This window comes from Sander lucioperca, chromosome 21 (genome assembly GCF_008315115.2).
Source record: "Sander lucioperca isolate FBNREF2018 chromosome 21, SLUC_FBN_1.2, whole genome shotgun sequence".
NCBI lineage: Eukaryota > Metazoa > Chordata > Actinopteri > Perciformes > Percidae > Sander > Sander lucioperca.
Window position 1 is genome coordinate 11,881,643 of NC_050193.1, and position 21,409 is coordinate 11,903,051.

Here is a 21,409-nt window from a genome sequence, read left to right on the forward strand (position 1 = left end):
AACTTTATACTTTGATATGTAAAATGTCCATTAGACATAAGTGCAACTGTCATATGTGATTGCATAACAATTTTAATAAGGGTCTGACTGCAGAGTTTCTAACTCACTAATTTACAGTAGTTCACTTTAGTGACAACACAGCCATTCTGGTTGAATATGGTAGAATATGTAACAGCACAGTTCCCATACAGTCATCTCGCAGCCATAATAAAGTATTACACCTAATAATAAAACACATGAAGCCACAATATACAACACATATCACCTTATCCAACAGCATGACACATATACAAAACACACCAGTGTCGGATGGTGAATGTGCATATTCAATGAATTATTTACTAGAAACTGTTGAAAAGTGTTGAAGTGTTGAATTTACAAGATACACTCGTCTAAAAGATCTGCTGCACATCTTTCCCAGCAATAAAAATGACATGAATGATCATTTGAAATGCAAACAAAATGCCGAGTTGAGTGATGAGATTATACTGATCACAATATCATGATCAAAACCCCATCCACATCCTGCAATCTATGATTTATAAATATATACATTTAATGTAACATAATTTAATCTTATTTAATTGGTTATTTGTAAGCCCACATTATTTGTGTGTTACGTTTTGTGCCTAATCATTAACTACTATTTTAAAAGTGTGGAAAAAAACCCAAAGGGGCTTCTGTAATCTCGCGTAGTTAGCGAAATGTGTACTGAACGGAAGCCGCCATAGGACAATTTCAGTCGGCGTGCTCTTTTGAACAAGAAGAACCGCTACGAAGCACGGGAGGAGAGCGGCCCAGTACGATAATTCAACGTCCAAGTCAATATTGTAGGTACAGTATCAGTAGGCTTGTACTTTGAGAAAACGTTTTAGACATATATTACGTCGATCAGACCGCCTCATCGAGTAAGGTGTTCTGATAAAGCGATAATTAAAGCAAGTGTCCGTTATATAGCATTAACGCTAGCCTGGCTAGCATTAGCTAGCTAGCGTTGCCAGGCAGAAACTGCTTAGCGGCTAAGTTAGCTCGCAAAACGTGTTCACCAAGTTTGTACCTATTACTGGTTGCCAACGATATGTTAACCACAATGCCTTACGTTGCCATTCAGATGTTATCTTATTCTAAAAGGACAAGTTGGTACAGGGCAGTATATGAATACCAAATGGCAGTATTTGCCTATTTTAATGCCGGGCACATTGTGACTAAGGTTAACGTTACCCCGCCTGGAGCTGCCCTGTCGACCAGGCCCGAACAAGAAGGGCAACTTTGGTAGCTTCGATCAACTGTGTATTGGCATCTCAAATGGTGCATAACCAACCGATAATATAATCGACTACGGACGTTACAATGAGAGTAAAATAACCAGCCCAGTCTAATGTAACGTTAGTTGATGTAGCTAGCTAAACCAGACAGACTGCTAGCTAGGAAGCTGACATGGCGGCCCTGCTACATAGCTTATATGCTAGCTATATAACGTTAACTTATTCCCCGATGACTTTTCTCACTGACCAACCACAATGAATACGACCCCTCGCGTAAATCGCGAGACTCATGCCCACGTATTGTACAATACTAACTTGAACGAGAAATATTGAGACATAAAGCGTTTCTGCAATTTAGCTAGACCAACGGACCGGGTGGCATGGGGTGGGGGTAGGATTAACTTGGAACGGCTAAGCCGGGTCACAGAGATTTTAGCTGGACGTGTTGTCTAATGTCCTAGTTTTTGTGCCGCAAGCTGATTTCCAATTACAATTTTAGATGTTTGTATTGGTGACCTTCCGAGTCCAACCGCTGCTGCGTTTATATTATATATCTCAAACTTCCCCTTAACTATCTTTAGTGGGCCACTGTCCGCTTCGAACCTACACCACCATGTGCATACATTTGCCACATTAAGTAAGAAGATAACACTAAGTAGTGTCTGTAGAGGTTTATATAACTTCTCAGATTATTAAGCAGGGGCTCTTTTTAGTAGTGTATTGCCATAACTGGTTAAAAAAAAGGATCATTAAAAAAAGGATCAGCATAGGACCAGCAAATGATTTGGACACACAATGATTACTGAAGCTATTTTAGACTTTGAATTACATCATATGATACAAGGTAAGGTTAAATGCACTATTTGGGTATAAAGTCTGGAGGTAGAAGTTCTGCAGACACGTTTGAAAAGTCTGATTTGCATTATGAGTCATTATAGTGTAAGCAGACTTAACTGCATGCAATGGAGCTTTCTCATTATGTTCTGTGCATTGTGTCCTTTTACATTGCTTTCCTAAACCATACATGTGGACTTTGGAGATGATGCATCAAAAAACTTCTGACTGCCATTGATGGTGTTTGTATTCATACTGTCTGATCCAAAGACCACTTGCTAACCTAATTCTATTTACTTGTAGTTTGTAATATATGTACATTATAAGAATTCACTGGAAAACATGTATGGAACGAAGTTAATGTTTATTCATTTTTTTACTGCTTTTTCAGGATGGAGTGGCAGCCAGATGAGCAGGGACTTCAGCAGGTCCTCCAACTGCTCAAAGACTCGCAGTCACCCAACACAGTCACGCAGAGAGCAGTCCAACAAGTATCCTACTACAGTGCAATCTGAGGGTGTTTATTGTAGTTGCCTGGAGTGGAGTGGGTGGGCAGTTGCATATGTTTATATAAAACGTATTGACGATTCCGTCATTCTTTATTTTTTAACATGTTACTTAGCATAGAGATTAAAGGTTAGTTGCTTAATTTCAATGCTCAAAGTAAAATGTTCCTGAACTATCATGCTAGAAACTCGAACAACTCAACCAATTCCCCGACTTCAACAACTATCTCATCTTTGTTCTCACGAGACTCAAAACTGAAGGTGAGTAGCCGTGTGTGTCCTCTTTCATCAATTTAAACCACCAAAAAAATTGCACAGGCCTGAAAATATATGTTGAGTGAATGTCTTCGGCCATAATTGACACATGACCTTATCGGAAAAAAATGATCCCAATCAGTTCCACACGGTGAAAAGAAAAATTCCCGAGTTCAGGTAGAACTCAAAACTGGTATCTGAACAGGAAAAGGTTGTTGGATTGATGCATCAATGCTGGTTATCAGCAGTCCCTCCAGAAAAATGTGATTATGCGATCGCATAATTCAGTGCATAATCAGCCAAAGTCCGCATATTTATGCAGGGGCCCCTTTTTTTCAAATACGCGCACTTTTGCCGCGTAAATTGCAGATCTCCGCGTAAAATATGCGTGGCTTGCATGATTTCATAATCCCCGCATTTTCATTGCAAAAAAGTTGAAAAATGTTGCGTTTACTTCTCACAAGAGCAGCCATTTTCCCCTGTTGCCATGGGAACGTTATGAAGTGACGTAATTACGCGACGTGAACATCGTCGAAAAGCTGCAAACCCCGCGATGGAGCCACGATGAAGCCGCAGTTTTTGCAAGTTCCCGCAATTTCATCGCATAAAGTTGCATAAATATCCCGCATATTCCATTGCATTTTTTAAGAAAACGTACTGCATAACCAAGAAAAAAAAACTCCGCATTTTTCTGGAAGGATTGTTATCAGGATACATTTGTATTGTCTTGTCAGCTTATTTGTAAATGTCTTCCTCTCCTCAGATGAGCCGACCCGCTCTCTGAGCGGTCTGATACTGAAGAACAATGTTAAGGCCCACTACCAGAATTTCCCCCCAACTGTTGCTGACTTCATCAAGCAGGAATGTCTCAACAACATCGGTGACCCCTCACCGCTCATTCGTGCCACTATTGGTGAGTTTGTGCGTTTTGTGGGCATTGTATTGGCATGTGGCATTATTTTTGTGGGCTAGCTTCCTTCCACACACCCCATACACATGCTCCTCTGCCTGCTTTCCTTCCGTTACCCTCTGGAGATGATGCATAAAAACATTAAACACCTGACTGCCCATGAAGGTATTTGTATTCATACTGTCTGATCCAGAGCTGCTACAAGGGCCGCTGCTACAAAGGCAACTGCTCACGGTCCCGTTAATTATAAATCAATATCTGACGTCTGGTATCTTCTGCTTCTCTCTTGCTCTTCTAGGCATCCTGATCACTACTATTGCCTCCAAGGGAGAGCTACAAACATGGCCTGAGCTGCTGCCCCAGCTCTGCAACTTGCTCAACTCCGATGACTACAACACCTGCGAGGTCTGCACTTACCCTGCTCTGCCCTTGTTCTTTTTCTTTTTTTATATGCCATAAAACTTTCGTCACTTTCCTTTAAAGCCTTACACACCCACACAGCTATTTTCTTGGTTAAACCTTTGCTTAGGTTATAGGTATGTATATATGTATTTGTGTGTAAAAGCAGGGATCAGTCTGATCAGATTTTTTTGGATGGACACTGTATGAAACATTGGGAATCTAATTATTTATTTTTAAACAATTTGGGAGAGCAGCAGTCCTCTTGATAGGCTGAGTATCTTCAACATGGAGTTGGACTTTTGAGTCCGTCTTGCATCTGGACATGATGAAAAACCCAGCTCATTGATTTACAATGATACCTATTGTTCCTATATTTTCTGATCCAGATTTGCCGAGGCTCTGTGCTAGGCTGTTGCTCAATAGTGGTATTTTTCTATCAATCTCTATTCATTTAAAAAAAAAAAAAAAAAAATGTCAGCTCACACATCCAAGTCTCATACACATACTTTTTTCACCATTGTGTTTGACATAGAAAATGCCCATCGTGAGAAAATCAAATGACTTGAGAAATGTTTTGCACTTGTGACTACAATGAATTCTTTAAATATTCAGATGAAAAGTCAGTACAGTGCACTCAGCACTTTCGCTACAGTTTTATTTTCTGATGCAGTCTCACTCTCTCCTCTGTGTCCCTGTATGTTTGCGCTTGATTTGACAGCCTCTCTGTGTATGTCCGTGTCTCAGGGCTCGTTTGGAGCACTGCAGAAGATCTGCGAGGACTCGTCGGAGCTGCTGGACAGCGATGCTCTGAACAGGCCTCTCAACATTATGATACCAAAATTCCTCCAGTTCTTCAAGCACTGCAGCCCCAAGATTAGGTACAGGAGAGAAAGGGACTCATTTTGATTGTCATTATCATCTGGACGTGATGCATAATAACATCTGACTGACAATGAAGGTGTTCGTATTCATACTGTCTGATCCAGATATTCTGACCTTACTGTCACTTCACCCCTCTCAAGAGTTAAATTATTGCCAATAGGATTTAATTTGCAAAGTTCTTCTCACTGCAATATTTTTACTTGTTGTGGCCAAAACACATTCATTCTAGTTTTGTGCTCCCACTGTCAAGCGGTTTAGCAAAACAAGGAAGGACTATGCCAAATGTTGCTTTTGGTATATTAGGGCTTGCCGATATGGCCTAAAAAAAAATCCCCGGTTTTAAATTAAAAAAAAAAAAAAAAATCCGATTTAAATCGATTTTTTTTTCTCCCCTACTTAAAATCAATCTGCAGATGACAAAGAATTCCATTTACACAAATCGACGTTAACTACACATTCGAGTTAATCGATAAAATCGATTTATCGCCCAGCCCTATGGTACATGTTTATTAAAGTGACACATTATGCATTTTCGTCACTAATCTACCTCTTGTTTGCCCTGACTGTTAATGTTACACTGGCTTTATCAATTTTCCTTGTGGGTCGCTGCAGGTCCCATGCCATCGCCTGCGTGAACCAGTTCATCATTGGCCGAGCCCAGGCCCTAATGGACAACATTGACACCTTCATAGAGGTACTGAGGAAAATAAGACTATTGCTTTGTTTTGAATAGCAGATGGGAGAAAGTTGTTTGTCATCTCCCTCATTTTTTTTTTTGCTTTTCTTTGTCCAACTGTTTTGTTGGTCATCTGTCGTGTTTCTTTTACCCCGCTTATAAAAAATGTCTGTCTTGTGTTATTTCTCCTCTCCCCTACTAGAGCCTGTTTGCGCTGGCAGCAGATGAGGACTCTGAGGTTCGAAAGAACGTGTGCCGAGCCCTGGTCATGTTACTGGAGGTCCGCATTGACCGCCTCATCCCCCACATGCACAGCATCATCCAGGTAAGCTGTAGCTGTAGACCCCTTGAATGCAATTTAGATGTGGTAGAACATTTAGGCCACGTTCGTAGTTCGCTCCACTTAGAATTAAGTGGATTTTTAAGTCCGTCTTGCATCTGGACATGATGAAAAACCCAGCTCATTGATTTACAATGATACCTATTGTTCCTATATTTTCTGATCCAGATTCGTCAAGGCTCTGTGTGAGGCTGTTGCCTAATAGTGGCATTATTCTCTCGATGTCGGTTCATTTTTTGATGGTGTGTCAGCTAAGCCTTTCCGAGTCTCAAGCACATACTTTTTCTAATCTCCTGCAGTACATGCTGCAGAGGACCCAGGACCCCGATGAGAACGTGGCTCTCGAGGCGTGCGAGTTTTGGCTGACTTTAGCAGAGCAACCCATCTGTAAGGAGATGCTGTCTGGACACCTGGTGCAGTGAGTAGCATATTAACCACTGTTGATGTAATGCGTGTGCTGTGTTGATAATGCCAGATGCCATAAAATATCAGCACACACCTCTGTCAATATGTTATATGCCTGTGTGTTTTCAAAAAGATTTGGTTCTCACAATAGAAGTTAAACTGTTATTATACCCTCTCTAGGTTTTACTAAACACTCAATTCTTTGATCATTTAAAGAGTCAACCACTTATCAGCTTGTACGTGAGATCGGCCGTTTTAACCACGCAAGTCTTTCCCCTTCATATAGACTGACACCTATCTTGGTAAATGGGATGAAGTATTCAGAGATAGACATCATACTGTTAAAGGTAAGCTCTCTCTCAGACTTGTACTGTTTTTATACAAATACCTTTTTACACAGCAATATGTCCTTATATTGTGAATTGATTACTTTTGTTCATAGTCTTCGATGTTTTAAAACATGTATTAAAAGTGTTTGATTTAGGGGGATCTATCTATTCTATTAATATAATCACAATTATGTTTTCATTAGTGTATACCCACCTAAAACTTAGAATCCCTCCATGTTTGTACAGTAGCCCAGAACGTACACACCAAACACTGGCTCTAGAGAGGGCCTTGCGTGTTTTTACGTGAAGGCCACCATAGGTTCTCCTACACACTTTGAAAGGGAGGGGTGAGGGAAGGGGTATTGAGTTGGTTGCAATCTGCAACCTCACCGCTAGATGCCGCTAAATCCTACACAGTGGTCCTTAAAGGGATACTGTACGAGACATTGGAATCTAATTATTTTTTTTACCATATGTGCATATATATGTATTTGTGTGTAAAGGCAGGGATCAGTCTGATCAGATTTTTTGGCTGGACACTGTATGAAACATTGGGAATCTAATTATTTATTTATTTTTAAACAATTTGGGAGAGCAGCAGTCCTCTTGACAGGCTGAGTATCTTCAACATGGAATTGGACTTTTGAGTCCGTCTTGCATCTGGACATGATGAAAAACCCAGCTCATTGATTTACAATGATACCTATTGTTCCTATATTTTCTGATCCAGATTTGCCGAGGCTCTGTGCTAGGCTGTTGCTCAATAGTAATATACAATGACCGCAAAACGTGCATTCAAAATTACAGCTAATAACGCGGGAGAAAGATGCTGATTTAGAACTGGTCTTGGGGCTTTTTTTTAAAAAAAAGTGTCTCGAAGTACATGTAACGATGCAGCTGAAGTAAAATTTGTGCGTTTGTCCAGGGCGATGTGGAGGAGGACGAGGCAGTACCAGATAGCGATCAGGATATTAAGCCCCGTTTCCACAAGTCGCGCACTGTCACTCTGCAGCATGAAGGAGGGGAGGGTGAGGAGGGCGAGGACATTGAAGATGACGACGACGATGATGACGACACACTGTCGGACTGGAACCTGCGTAAGTGATGAAGAAATGCAGTTACAGAGACTTGAATAGGAATTCTTGTGCTATGCTATTGTACATTTAGCCGGTTTGGGTCTGAATCCATCTTGTGTCTTTTGCGTATCATCTCCATCTCTTCCATGCATCTTTCGGCAGGTTGTACAATAATTTGAATAAAGGTAGAATTGTTGGTATTAACAACCCAAATTTAGCATACTCAGTTTAGACAACTAAAACATCTTCTGCTTTCAAGTCACCTGTGACACAAAGGACCAGCAGGTTGGGGGATTAAGAAGGATTGTAAGTGGGCTCTTCTTTTGGATGTAGGGAAGTGTTCAGCTGCAGCCCTGGACGTGCTGGCCAACGTGTTTCGTGACGAGCTGCTGCCCCACCTCCTGCCGCTCCTGAAAGGCCTGCTCTTCCACCCCGACTGGGTCATCAAGGAGTCTGGCATCCTGGTTTTGGGGGCAATAGCTGAGGGTAAGACTTGCAGGACTAGATTTCTCACAGATTTGTCATCAGAGATCAGAAAAGTGAGCTGTATCTAATCCTTTATTGTAAATGTCTGACTGCTTATAAAAGCTGAAATAAGATGTATGTTTTTAGATGATTTCTGTTGGAAAAAAAAATTTCATTATCAACATTTAAATAACGGTATTACCCCTTTCACACAGAGGGCTCAAACAGAGTTTACTTTGTGTTTAACAGTCAGTCAAATGTCAGTTTGTCCCGGGACCTCTGCAGATAAAGTCAGCTGCTCAGATGCTGTACAGCACATGCCGTGATTTCCTACTCGGTCATTCATTTCCTTCCGTATTGCTTTTATTTTAATGCATTTCTGTTGAACACCGCTTTCATTGACAGAACAGATTGGTATTTAATCAGTAACTAGGCACATGTCTCCTTCAGCCATCTCGCTCCTTCCTTCCTTTGCATAAAACAACCTGTAGCCTATCAAGGTTTTACAAAACACTTCCACATAATATTTTCATGACCTGGTCATCATATGACAAAAGTATGCTCTGTGGAGGGGCACACTCCTTAATACACATCAACCGACCCTTGTTATTGGTGTGAAAGAGGTATATGAAACATTAGGAGTAATTATTTTTTCAAACATAATTTGGGAGAGCAGCAGTTCTCTTGACAGTCTCTTTTTAATATGGAGTTGCTTCTGGACATGATGAAAAACCCAGCTCATTGATTTACAATGATACCTATTGTTCCTATATTTTCTGATCCAGATTTGCACAAGCTAAGCAAATCCTTACCTATGCCTGAACAAATGTCTCTCCACTTTTGGAATAAATAGACTAGGGTGAAGCCAGAGGCTCAGGACAAATGTTGCCAGATGGTGCTGAGAGGCCATAATAAGTCATCTGGAGTGACAATACATATTCCACTGACCCAGTTAAAATCTAATAGGATATATAGACCTTTTTTGGTTAAATTAAGCAAACACTGCTTTATCTAAAGCCTGTCCACACATGACTCAAGTGTATATCTGATGTAAGAACAACTTGAAGCTTCCAACAGTCGCTCTCATTCATACTACTAGTTATCCTCGAAGTACTAGTTTGTACAATGTGTTGTCCGACCCTGTGGGAAGGAAGGTACTATAAAGGGGAAATCTGTTATCGTTTATTAATTACAACTTATTCATTTCACTTGTAATTATTCACTCCTCTCTCCACGCCACAGGTTGCATGCAGGGCATGGTGCCCTACCTACCGGAGCTGATCCCCCACCTTATCCAGTGTCTCTGCGACAAAAAGGCCCTGGTGCGCTCCATTGCCTGCTGGACCCTGAGTCGCTATGCACATTGGGTTGTCTCCCAGCCCCCTGACTCCTACCTCAAGCCCCTTATGACAGAGCTTCTTAAGCGCATCCTGGACGGCAACAAGAGGGTGCAAGAGGCCGCTTGCAGGTGAGCAGCTAAACACTTCTCTACTCCTTTTTTTATGTGGATATGATGAAAACCCCAGCTCATTGATTAACAATGATACACTTTGTTCCCATATTGCTTTCTGATCCTCACCCCGCATGTATCATTCCTAGACTGGCAGAACTATACCTGAAAATAAATATTGATATGTCCATCTTGGGTTTTCTCTCAGCGCGTTTGCCACCCTAGAAGAGGAGGCGTGCACAGAGCTGGTGCCCTACCTGAGCTTTATCCTGGACACACTGGTGTTTGCCTTTGGGAAGTACCAGCACAAAAATCTCCTCATTCTCTACGATGCCATAGGAACTCTAGCAGACTCAGTGGGTCACCACCTCAATCAGCCTGTAAGTACCTGTGAAATTTAGACCTGCACTCATTTGTTTTGCACTTCGGATTAAACAAACAAGATAGAAAACAATTTTTTTTAAGCTGTGTTTTTTGTTACTGCTAGACAGAGCAGTTTTCAGCCTTTATGCTAAGCTAACTGCTAGTTGTAGCTTTATATTGAACAGACAGATGGAGTGGCTTTGCATCTGACTCTGCAGAAAAAGCTAAAAGATTGACATTGTGTTTAAAACTTCAATCATATGTCTTTGTCAAATACTTTAAATGGAAAGGGAAACCCTGATCATACCAATTTTATATTGTTCCTCAGGAGTACATTCAGAAGTTGATGCCCCCCCTTATTGCCAAGTGGAACGAGCTGAAGGATGAAGACAAGGATCTCTTCCCACTACTAGAGGTGAGAAGTTGATTTTTAAAGTAATACTTGCACTGAAGTTGATTTTTAATTTTTATTTCAATTGGGCACATTTTTCTGACACACTGAGCCATGTTTGGTTCAGATTATGTCTGAGCTTTTTACATCATAGCTCTTTCACACTGAAAAGACACAGAACATTATCGTTGAATTGTGGAGTGTCTATTGCCATAAAACAATGAATTGATAAAGTTGTTTGATTGCTTCCATGTCTATTTTATTGGGCATACACCACAGACAACACATTTTGCATATGTGTTTCTTCCAGTGTCTGTCGTCAGTAGCAACCGCCCTGCAGAGTGGGTTTCTGCCTTACTGTGAGCCTGTCTATCAGCGCTGTGTCACACTAGTCCAGAAGACACTAGCCCAGGCTATGGTGAGAATGCAAAGTAAATGAATGTGTTTGTGTATTTAGTGAACTATTTTCAGAGGTACAGAAGAAACCATGAAACTGAATCTGCCTTGTCTGTACAGATGTACAACCAGCATCCAGACCAGTACGAGGCTCCTGACAAGGATTTTATGATTGTGGCCTTGGATCTGCTGAGCGGCCTGGCTGAGGGTTTGGGGGGTCACGTGGAACAGCTAGTGGCCCGCTCGAACATCATGACCCTGCTTTTCCAGTGCATGCAGGTATGAGGCATTGTGTTCGTTAGTTATACTCTATTTTTATAGATGTAAAAAATTACAGTATGTTTTCTTTTGAACCTGGACATGTTCATAAGTGTAACACTAAGGTGTCTGGTTTGTGTTGCAGGATACTATGCCTGAGGTGAGGCAAAGCTCCTTCGCTTTGCTGGGAGATCTAACCAAGGCGTGTTTCCTCCATGTTAAGCCCTGCATTGGTGAGTGTGCTTTATAAGAGCTCTGACTAACCTCCACCACACGTAGATTGAATTACATCACCTGTCCTCTAACATCTGGTTAGTACCCCGCATTGATTGATTGTGCGGTTGTAAAGGAATTTCGTGTGTGCGCGCACAAGTGATTGGATGTCACTTTTGTTTGTATTGTAACCATTGTGTGTCCATGTACTCCCTCCCAGCTGAGTTCATGCCCATCCTGGGGCTCAACCTGAACCCAGAGTTTATCTCAGTGTGTAACAATGCCACCTGGGCCATTGGCGAGATCTCCATGCAAATGGGTGAGTGGGTGAGAAAGCAGGTCACACTTATTGTTGATGCTTGTTCTTCATTTTATTTTATTTTTTTATTTTTTATTTTTTACAAATGTTTGTATCCACTGAAGACAAGTGCCCAGTATTTGGATATGATGAAACACCCAGCTCATTGACACACAATGATACATTTTGTTCCTATATTTTCTGATCCAAATATGGCACACCTAATGTTGTGGTAGGTGGCACAGTTGAGTGTTTTCCGTCTTGAATCTGCAGGTTTACATGCATGCAAGCTTGTGTGCGACAAGCGCAAACAGATCTGTGCAAACAGCACCGCCTTAGTCTTCCCTCTTTGGCATTAATTGTTCTTGGACTTTGAAGAATTTTTCATAGTTACCCATTCATTACCTATCAGAACAGGCCGAACAGGGTCTTTCCACTTTTCTCTGCCGTAACACTTCTTTTATGAAATTGTGTGTGTGTGTGTGTGTGTGTGTGTGTGTGTGTGGTTTAACTACATTCGTGGGGTCCAAAAACCGGGAGCCCAGTGTACTTGTGGGGCCAAAATGCTGGACCCCGCAACTTTAAAGGGCTGTTTGAGGGTTAGAATTAGGTTATGGTAAGGGTTAAGGCACAGGCACAAGTGTCCTGGTGAGCGAAGGGACACCAGCAAACCACTCATGTTTTAGACCAACAACTAAATTAACGAGTTTCCTTTAGAGATGTTGAGACTGGCCTTTTTATTTTTATGCAAACTGCGATACTACTAATAATAATGCTATACAATTATTTGAGTTGGAGTCATTCCTGTGCTGATGTCTTTGCATCAACACTTTGCCTTTGATGCCTTTTGAATTTGCGGACACCTTTTGTAACAATGATGGCAGCTGTAAGGATTCATCCTGTAATACATTGGACATTTAGGGTTCTGGTTACAGAAATCTCATAATGAACAGAATGTTGCTCACTCTGCAACAGCAATCAATACATAAAAAAAAAAAACCTATATTACAAAAAAACAGTGCCTGGACTACTACATATATAAGCATTAATCATGCGTTTTTGAATAAACTGTGTTCTTAATGTTTTTCTAGGTGCAGAGATGCAGCCGTATGTGGGAATGGTTCTGCCACACCTAGTTGAGATCATCAATAGACCCAACACACCCAAGACTCTGCTGGAAAACACAGGTACATACACAGCCATAGACACTCTATAGGTTGGGACATGCGTTTCAAATGTTGGGAAGTGTCTTGGGAGTTAATGTGAATGTTGTTTTTTTTTGTCTCCCTGTGTGCAGCCATTACAATTGGCAGACTGGGTTATGTCTGTCCCCAGGAGGTGGCACCACAGCTGCAGCAATTCATTAGACCATGGTGAGATTAATATATATAATAAATACATACTCAATTCATTGATTTAGAGTAAGGCCTATTCTTTTATTTTCTGGTCCAAGTCCAAGAAGCCCTTTTTGCACTATGTAGGGATGCACTTTCATCAGTTTAGTTTCTTTGTTGAAAGAAGAAAATATGCGGTGTGTTATAAATTCAATTTTCGCTCATCATGAAGACCCGCAGCAACCGAATTAATACATTCCACCTTTGTCTTGTCATTTTACCTCTTCCCAGGTGCACATCGTTGAGGAATATCCGAGATAACGAGGAGAAAGACTCCGCCTTCAGGGGAATCTGTGTGATGATTGGCGTCAACCCTGCAGGAGTGGTGCAGGTGAGGGGGGTGTGCTTTAAAGCTGTTGAGGCTGCAGGGGTTAGAGATAGGGGCGCCCTTCCTCTAGTGGTGGGTGGACCGACTCTTTTACAGAATCGGTTCTTTCGAGTTGATGCGTGTAATCGACTTGAAAATTAAAAAAAGTATTGATACTTTTTGCAAAATAGAGCATCAGTTTCTCCGTGACACTATAGTACATGTACATCAGCTTCTGCAACACAGCTGCTGCCCGCTAGCCTGGAAATCCAGACCCAAATCCGAAAGATTAAGGATCTGGCATTGAGTAATGAAAATGGCCCAACTCGAGAGGCAGCACCAAGAATGCATTTGAAAATCTCACTGCACGCAATTGGATAATACTACGACCCAATCACAACGATACACGGGGTGACGTATCCAGAGCCCCGTACGCTTAGCTACCAGTGGAGCTAACTGGTAGATTAAACTGTCATCTGTTTAGCTCGCCTCTGGCCCACCTATATCAGATACACCGATGTGATTGGTGCAGCTTGCTACAAGGGCATAGTTAATGAGCATCATTACTGAATGCCAGAGTGACTCGCTGAGCAAATTCAATTTGTGCTCTCGCGAGAACTCTGGATTTCCAGGGTAGCTGCCTGTCCCACAAAACTCTAATTCAATGCATTTACCAGTCATAAGTTTACATTAATAAAGATAAAATATATATTTAAATGCATGACTTAGGCCTAAAACTCATGAACACACCAAAATCTGGCCCTCGTTCAGAAGAAGGAAAAAATAACACTGGTGAAGTCAAACGTTGCGCTCTCGTTTGTTCAGTATCATCCTCCAACTCAAGCCTAGTTTAAGTGGTAAGCTGAGTATTGATACAATGTTTTGGGGTATACAGTAAAACATCTCATTTGTAATAAGCCCATTCTTGTAGGCTACATATTAAGCCCAACAGGATGTTATAGAAATGTGTTGTGACTGCATCGATTTGTAGTTTTTCCTGCAAGTAGAGAGTCTCACATAGCCAGAGCTATCTCCATAGCGCTGTGTCAGTGCTAGCTTCTATGACCTCCCAGTTCTCGAACGGTTCATTCGGCCTTGTTCATTGAGTAGCTTTCTCGAGTCGAGTGAGTGACTTGACAGCCTCGTTCCAGACCAAATTAATTTTTTTGATCCAGAAACTTTTCACCCCTGTGCCATTCACACGAGCTCTGAATTTACTCGTAACAAGTCCCCTCTCTGTCCAGGATTTCATTTTCTTCTGTGACGCTGTGGCCTCCTGGGTCAACCCCAACGACGACTTGAGAGACATGTTTTACAAGGTGAGCGCCTCATCAAAAGGAACACCATACCACTGGTTCCATCTCGTCAGACACATTGATCTAATGGGATGGGCCTTATTTTAGATGGCTGTTAATAAAATGTTCCCTCTCCATGTGTAATGCTCACTTGCCACACTCTGTGATGATCACTTATCAGACATTCGAAATCTGACAACATGCTGCGGATGAATTTTTGAGTCTGAGAAGTGTGTGCAGAGCTTGCAGTTTGGGGAGGGGGAGCAGTTCTCCGTAGACAAGACTTTTTCATGTTCAGGACAGCATAAGCGATTACTCACTGGCTCTCATTTATGTTGAGCAAACAGCCAATTGCTTTGTTACATCCTGTATAGATAGAGGTGTATCTCCTCAGTCAGCAACTATGCATAAAATACATCCTTAAACCCACCATTTTAAATATCCAAAGAGAGATCTAAGTCAGCCTCCGTGATGTTTTTCTGTTTTATTTTCGAAGATCTTGCATGGCTTTAAGGATCAGGTCGGGGAAGAGAACTGGCAGCAATTCTCAGAGCAGTTCCCACCTCTGTTGAAGGAGCGCCTGTCGGCCTGCTACGGCGTCTAACCCAACCTCCTCCTTGTCCACACTGGACACCAACCTGTTAGGTATGTCCAGCAAACATACAGTCTACCCCCAGACCCCCTTCTGGAGATGATGAAAACCCCAGCTCATTGATAAACAATGATACATTTTGTTCCCAAATACATTTTCTGATCCAGTATCCCACTTTTCACCACCGAACCATTCATATGATCTCTACACTTAGTCACATAATCAGATTTTTAAATCCCTTTCTGTTCTTCTGTCTTTTCCCCAGGTTAACGTAGGGGAGGGTTACTGGGGAACTCGTTGCACTGCCCAGATTGTGGGGAGAAATGAGAGCTGGAGGGATGTGACTGGCTTTGACCCTTCACTCAGCGGATGGTCCCCTTTCCCCCTGCTCCCTGTGTGTCTCTCTGAGGGAGGGAGGGTGGTGGGTGTGGGAGGGTAAACTGGGGATATACATATACCTCTCGGATTAAATGCCTCACTAAATCCAACACACTCAAAAGTGACTTTCGCCAACAGCACCGCAGAAATCCTAGGCAGGTGAGGCTGGCTTTGACCGCCCCCTCCTTGATTTGATTATTTTGTTAAGATAGGTGGGGTGGGGGGTTGGGGGGTTGGGGGGGTTGGCAGATAGGTACATACAAAGGAATTATCTGAACCAGCATTGGGTGCCACAGTCCCAAACACCACAATGCACGTAGTCCGTAGACTCACATTTAGACGTGTTTAAACAGGCTCGTGCCAGAGGCTAAAAAACAACAAAACAAAAGCTTTTACTATGTAACAATGCAGGAAATGTGCACAATTTGTTTGCACCTTTTACGGCGAAATTGCATAAACCATTTGGTGTGCATATACATGGGTCTTATCCTGTTTTCACATGTACATTTAGCTGAATTTAATTTCCTTCCTTTTCCCTCGATTACTGAATTCCTTTGGAATCATAGGTCTCTCTTTCCCCCGACCCTCATTTGAGGGGAAAAAATGCAGTAGGTCTGTCCTCTAAGGTTTTACCACCGCTGTACCAAGTTATTGCATGGCATATGATCACCTCTTAAGTGACGCATGTTAAAGTGAATGTCTTGTTGCTCACTTGATTTATTACATTTTTGTCGTCAGTATGGGGAGGCTGCCATAATTTGAAGCTGTCAGGTGCTTGGTTCGTTTGTCCTCCCATTCATACATATTGTCTAATCGATGTCCCTTTAGTTTAATGGAGGGTGTGTGTGTGTGTGTGTGTGTGTGTGTGTGTGTGTGTGTGTGTGTGTGTGTGAAGACCAACAATGGGTAGATAAATACAGCAATCGGATTCATGTCTGATTGTTTGGAGAATCAATCTCTGCATCAAGAGTTCAAATACTGTAGGTAAGTCGAGAGTCCTTTTTGCTGCTGCTTCGTTTTTAGAGACTTTACAAAACAGACTTAATGAGCGCGATAAGACATCACCAAGAATGAATTGGTTCTTACTGATATAAATGCACTTTCTTTTGTAAGAAATTTTGAATTTCAAATGTAAGACATACAGTTATAATAAACTGATCTTGAGATATTTTTTTTCCATAAGTGATTTTAGGATTGTTAATGGCTTGCTAAAGTAAGCATAATGATATTGTTAAGCAATGGTAAAATGACTAGGTAAGACTCGAGGCCTCTTAACATACCAGTAGTTAGTTTTATAATTTAGCTCCTCCTAAAATGGATTGAATAGGATTTAAGAGGGAGACATTGTGGTTAGTCTTCTGGATCTATGTCCCAGTACACCACTAATCCATATCTGTGGTAGAGTGTCCCCATCTTTCTCATCAAAGCATTTTGTTAAACGATGGTTGCTTGAGCCGTCGAACCTTCTCCTGATCATGAACATCGCATGCTTTTCAATGAGTCTTGCTCCTTTTTTAGTTTTATAACCGGTCCATTTGGAGGGATCTACCTTATAAGAGCTTTGTCAATGGCAATGCAACTCGCTGCTGGATTAATAAGGTACTTCTCCAGCTTCTGATCAAACTAGTGATAGTTGCCATATATTCACCCGTTGATACTGTGTAGGATTTGCCTGGGAATACACTGACTCTGAGTCCTAATAGTTCTCCCCTGACACTTGTTAGCTTATGCGAGAGAGTGGTGGTCTTTATCCAGCTTTATATTTCAGTCATTGTCCATAGTGGACGGTTGTAATGAACGTGCGTATGGCTGTTTGGTGTTTTTACTATGAAGGTGTGTATGTGATGTAATTTTGCACCAGCCCTACCATAAAGTTATAAAGTTCTTGGACGGGCATAGTTTGATGCCTGAGTTGATGTGGCCACTGGGAGTATCAACGGTTGCCTGCCAGTTAACATCAGTTTGATAGTAGTTAGCTCAAATTTCCTAAATCGAAGACCATCACTGATGGGGAAAATACCCAAATCTGTTCCAGAATGAATGTGTAAAGTTTCCTCAGAACTCTACAGGGTGGATGCTGATGCCATCTTCTCCAGGTTTAACTGGTAGGCAAGCATTAAGATTTGAGGCAGCCACTCACTGATCACAGGGTGGACAGATCAGTTCTTGGAGCCGCTCCTGTGCCACAAATTGGTAAAAAGTTAAGGCTTTACCACTCCTCACTATGTTGTGATACATTTAGCTATATACAGAAATGCAAGTTGTCCACAGGTTGTCTTTTTATTTTTTTATTTTGATGCTCATGTGACAGGTTTTTGTTTTTATTAATTTATTTTGTTTTTGATTTTTGTGCACTAGTGCACAAATTCTTTTGGACTTTAAAAGTTTTTTTTTTCCAGTTTTTTTTTTTTTTTTATTCTTTTTATTTAAAGAATTATTTGTTTTCGTTGTTTTATAGCGGACCATTTGATTATGTCAAATTTGATGTTGTGGTTGGACTGAAGGAGAGTCTGTGCTTGGTGCATACCTTAGAGAAGAATGTGGAAAACCTCAATTCATAACTTTGTTTCAATCTGATATCGAGGCTGGCAATTGAATTTGATGTAGTACCTTTTTTCTTTGCTCAACTGTGGTGCAGATGGGATGTTATCAGAGATATCCCTTTTTTTATTTAATTTTTTTTTTTTTTTGTGAATAGGGGAAAATAAATTTTTTTTTTTTATTAAGCTTTGAGTCGTCTGAAAGTTTTGTATTGTGTATGATCAACTGAAAATTGCCAGGTTTGTTTGTGCATTTGACGTGCAGATAGCTGTCGTTTGACTTGTTGCTCATTTTGCAAATGAACCAAAGTGACATTTAAATGAAGGCTGGTATGGCTGGGTGTGAAGGTGAAGTACAGTCGAGACCAATAAAAGCTCATTCAAGCTTTAAATAGTTGAGACTGTTGCCAGACATTTTTGGCACACGAGTTCATGAATAAAACACCACATTTTTGTCTAAATTGAGCAGGCAGTGTTTGTTCCAATGCACCTGGTGAAGGGCATATTTGACTTACACTTCTCATAGAATCTGACAGCGAATACAACTCGGAAAAGTAACCACAACTTAAGTGTGTGGTACTGTGACCTTTTAATATGATGTACTGAATGACACCCTCTGCATTTACCATTTATCAATCAAAAAACACAAGTCACCTAAAATGTTTAGCGGGAAAATAAAGTACAGACGATACCTCTGGACGATGCACAAAAATTGGCACGTTGCCTTCTCTCAGGCCTGTCAATAGGCTATCAAAGGTATCGCACACATTGCAGCAGAATTTCAAAATGTCGGAAAATATGGAAGTTAACACTTTCTGGTGGCATTTGTAGGTGATGATGGCAATGCATTTTGTTTCAAAATTCACAATATTGTATCTTCAATGTCTGTACTGGTTAAAGGAGAACTCCACTGACTTTACACAACCTACGGTTCACAGTTCTTACAGAGTATTACTGCATGTGTGAAAAGTTGCGTACAAACTTGAACAGTCGTGTCAGTTAAGTGCTGAAGACTACAAGTTTGAAAATGAAAAGAAATCTGGGGGTGTGCAGTTAGAAGTAAGTGAGCTTACTAGAGCTTGCTTGAGGCAGTTATGTTGCATTGTGGGTAATGTAAGAGCCAGGTTTTGACAATGAAGAATGTGGAATAAAGACATCTCTGCTTCTGCTGCACTGATTTTTGATCCTTTTTTTTTTTTTTTTTTTTTTAAGTGCAATGCTAAATCAGGGGGGTACTCTTAACTACGTGCAAGTGTTTTTGAGTCTAAAGTGAATTTACAACATTAAAACAGTTTGAGAAAGCATTTTTAGAAATATTAAATGTTGCTGCCTGGACTACTCTAATTTGAGACGTGAAAGTCTAACACCGTAAATGTTGCCCTCTCTAGCTAAATTTGGCATACACATGACCCATTAGGCAGCACATATTTACTCTCAGTAATAAACAGTCAACTTTTTTCACCATTTGTTGCTTTTTTTTTTTTTTTTTTTTTTAAATTCTTTACATGTTGCTGTAGGGATTTAAATGTCAAGCGCATTTAGTTTACAACTCACTACTAATGAAATGTTCAGTATATAAACTAATACCTTCTCTGATAAGTAATATGACAATGAGTTTTAAATCAAATCCTAACACATGGTGAGCATTCTTGTGATTAGATCACGGGGCACTTAGATTAAATATTTCTACAGAATTGAAGTGTTTGCTGAACTACAAATCTTTTGAGTGGGAAGAACAGGAATGCAACTTTAACATGAAAGAAAATGTGACCAGTGCTGGGAAAAATGAGGGGATACAGGGGTCGCCTTCAGTCTGGTAAGTGGTATTTGAAATCTTATATATTCTGTGTGAACAAATTTTAAAGAAATACTTTTTGTGAAGCTGCAGCCACTACAATCATGGTGCAGTTTCACACATGTAATTTAATAATTACTGGCATATTTGGTACAGGTTTAGACCAATTCTTTGTCTGGGTACGGTGAAACATTGTGCTGTTCCCATATATGTGGATGTCTATGGTGAAAATGCATAGACCTATTTATGATTTTCTGTAATAGCTATAATACATTGATGGATGTCTATAATAAACGTGACCAAAGCTTCAAATAATGAGGTAAACCACTATAAGAGAACCCCGTGAGCCAAATCCAGATTCCACACTGATATGAAGGCTCTATAGTTTCAACAGTTTTGTGCCATCAACAGCCATCCATCTGTCCAGTTCTTGTGAATGGGGTTTCTCAGGGGCCCTGGAGGGAATCTCTTCAAATTTGGCAATGACATCCACTTGGACTCACTGATGAATAATTAGATTTTGAAAGTCAAAGGTCAAAGTCACTGTGACCTCACAAAACATATTTGGCCACAACTCAATAATTTCTAATTATGACAACATTTTAAACAAGTGTCTAATAGGATAAAATGATTGCATTTTATATCCCAAAGGTCAACTTCACTTCATCAACGCCATGACTCAGGAACAGAAGGAAGGTTGTGTAATATTGGGTTTAGAAGCTCAGGAGTTTGATGGTTGGGACTCGGGGCGGTCATGACACGTCCACGTCCTGGGGCAAGATCACAGTAGATACTAAATTCCTGAAGGTATTTGGTATTACATACTAATGTCAAAGTTATGTTCTAATTATTAAAGATGCAGTACTTATAGTAGACTTAAACTAACTTTCGGTTATATTTGCTGAAACTGACCCTATGTTCGAGTAGAACTACATGAAGCAGGTAATTAAAAAAGAAAAAGAAAAATCTAGCTCTCTGCAGATGTTGGACACTGTCTATCACGGAGCACTGAGATTTATTACTGGTTGTAAACCCCTCACCCATCATTGCACTCTGTATTCCAGGGCTGGACTGGGGGTAAAAAAACAGCCCTGGACTTTTGAGACCCAGACCAGCCCACCACAATCGGCCGGACACCAACAGTCCTTGCACTCCCCTTCAACACATGTACACAGGGGAGTAGCACAAAGTCCTGGGCCCTGTAGAAAGGCATTCTCTATGGGCCCCTCCCCACATCCACAGCTATTCATTCTGGCATGTTTTTGGTACTCAGTCCCATTTCCACCCCCAGTCCAACACCCCTGCATATACAAGCAGGGTCCAAATTAGCACGATTTACCAGCCAAATGCTGGTTATATATGCAAGTGGCTGGTAGATTTGCTTAACTCACAAG

The 21,409-nt window shown here is 41.0% G+C and overlaps 1 protein-coding gene and 2 non-coding genes across 4 annotated transcripts; all 3 read left to right on the top strand.

Annotated features, from left to right (window-relative positions):
* Positions 1-699: 699 nt before the first annotated feature.
* Positions 700-16,167, top strand: LOC116059356 (transportin-2-like). Of its 2 annotated transcripts, XM_031312379.2 has the most exons (25): positions 700-830; positions 2,491-2,590; positions 2,791-2,866; positions 3,624-3,773; positions 4,069-4,175; positions 4,917-5,050; positions 5,667-5,748; positions 5,933-6,055; positions 6,370-6,488; positions 6,762-6,822; positions 7,730-7,901; positions 8,214-8,366; positions 9,588-9,813; positions 10,004-10,175; positions 10,487-10,573; positions 10,860-10,967; positions 11,066-11,224; positions 11,349-11,436; positions 11,637-11,735; positions 12,806-12,901; positions 13,012-13,087; positions 13,340-13,439; positions 14,660-14,734; positions 15,207-15,355; positions 15,568-16,167. In XM_031312379.2, exons 2-24 carry the CDS (start codon positions 2,492-2,494, stop codon positions 15,312-15,314), a joined length of 2,670 nt encoding a protein of 889 aa, XP_031168239.1. In that variant the 5' UTR covers positions 700-830; position 2,491; the 3' UTR covers positions 15,315-15,355; positions 15,568-16,167. The 2 variants fall into 2 exon arrangements, with proteins under 2 accessions (XP_031168239.1, XP_031168240.1); XM_031312380.2 differs by lacking the exons at positions 700-830; positions 2,491-2,590; positions 2,791-2,866; positions 3,624-3,773 and having other exon boundaries at positions 4,891-5,050.
* On the top strand, positions 2,299-2,367 carry LOC116059764. Its single transcript, XR_004107367.1, has one exon. It is a non-coding gene; the product is annotated as a small nucleolar RNA SNORD41 (small nucleolar RNA).
* On the top strand, positions 5,092-5,158 carry LOC116059760. The gene has a single exon (XR_004107363.1). It is a non-coding gene; the product is annotated as a small nucleolar RNA SNORD41 (small nucleolar RNA).
* Positions 16,168-21,409: the final 5,242 nt, after the last annotated feature.

What these genes read in the sequence shown, in the direction of transcription:
- LOC116059356 (XM_031312379.2), top strand. Translation starts at nt 2,492, where the DNA reads ATGGAGTGGCAGCCAGATGAGCAGGGACTTCAGCAGGTCCTCCAACTG. An exon ending in CACGAGACTCAAAACTGAAG is followed by an intron (nt 2,867 to 3,623) that starts GTGAGTAGCCGT and finishes TCCTCTCCTCAG; the next exon opens with ATGAGCCGACCCGCTCTCTG. An exon ending in ATCTCTTCCCACTACTAGAG is followed by an intron (nt 10,574 to 10,859) that starts GTGAGAAGTTGA and finishes TGTTTCTTCCAG; the next exon opens with TGTCTGTCGTCAGTAGCAAC.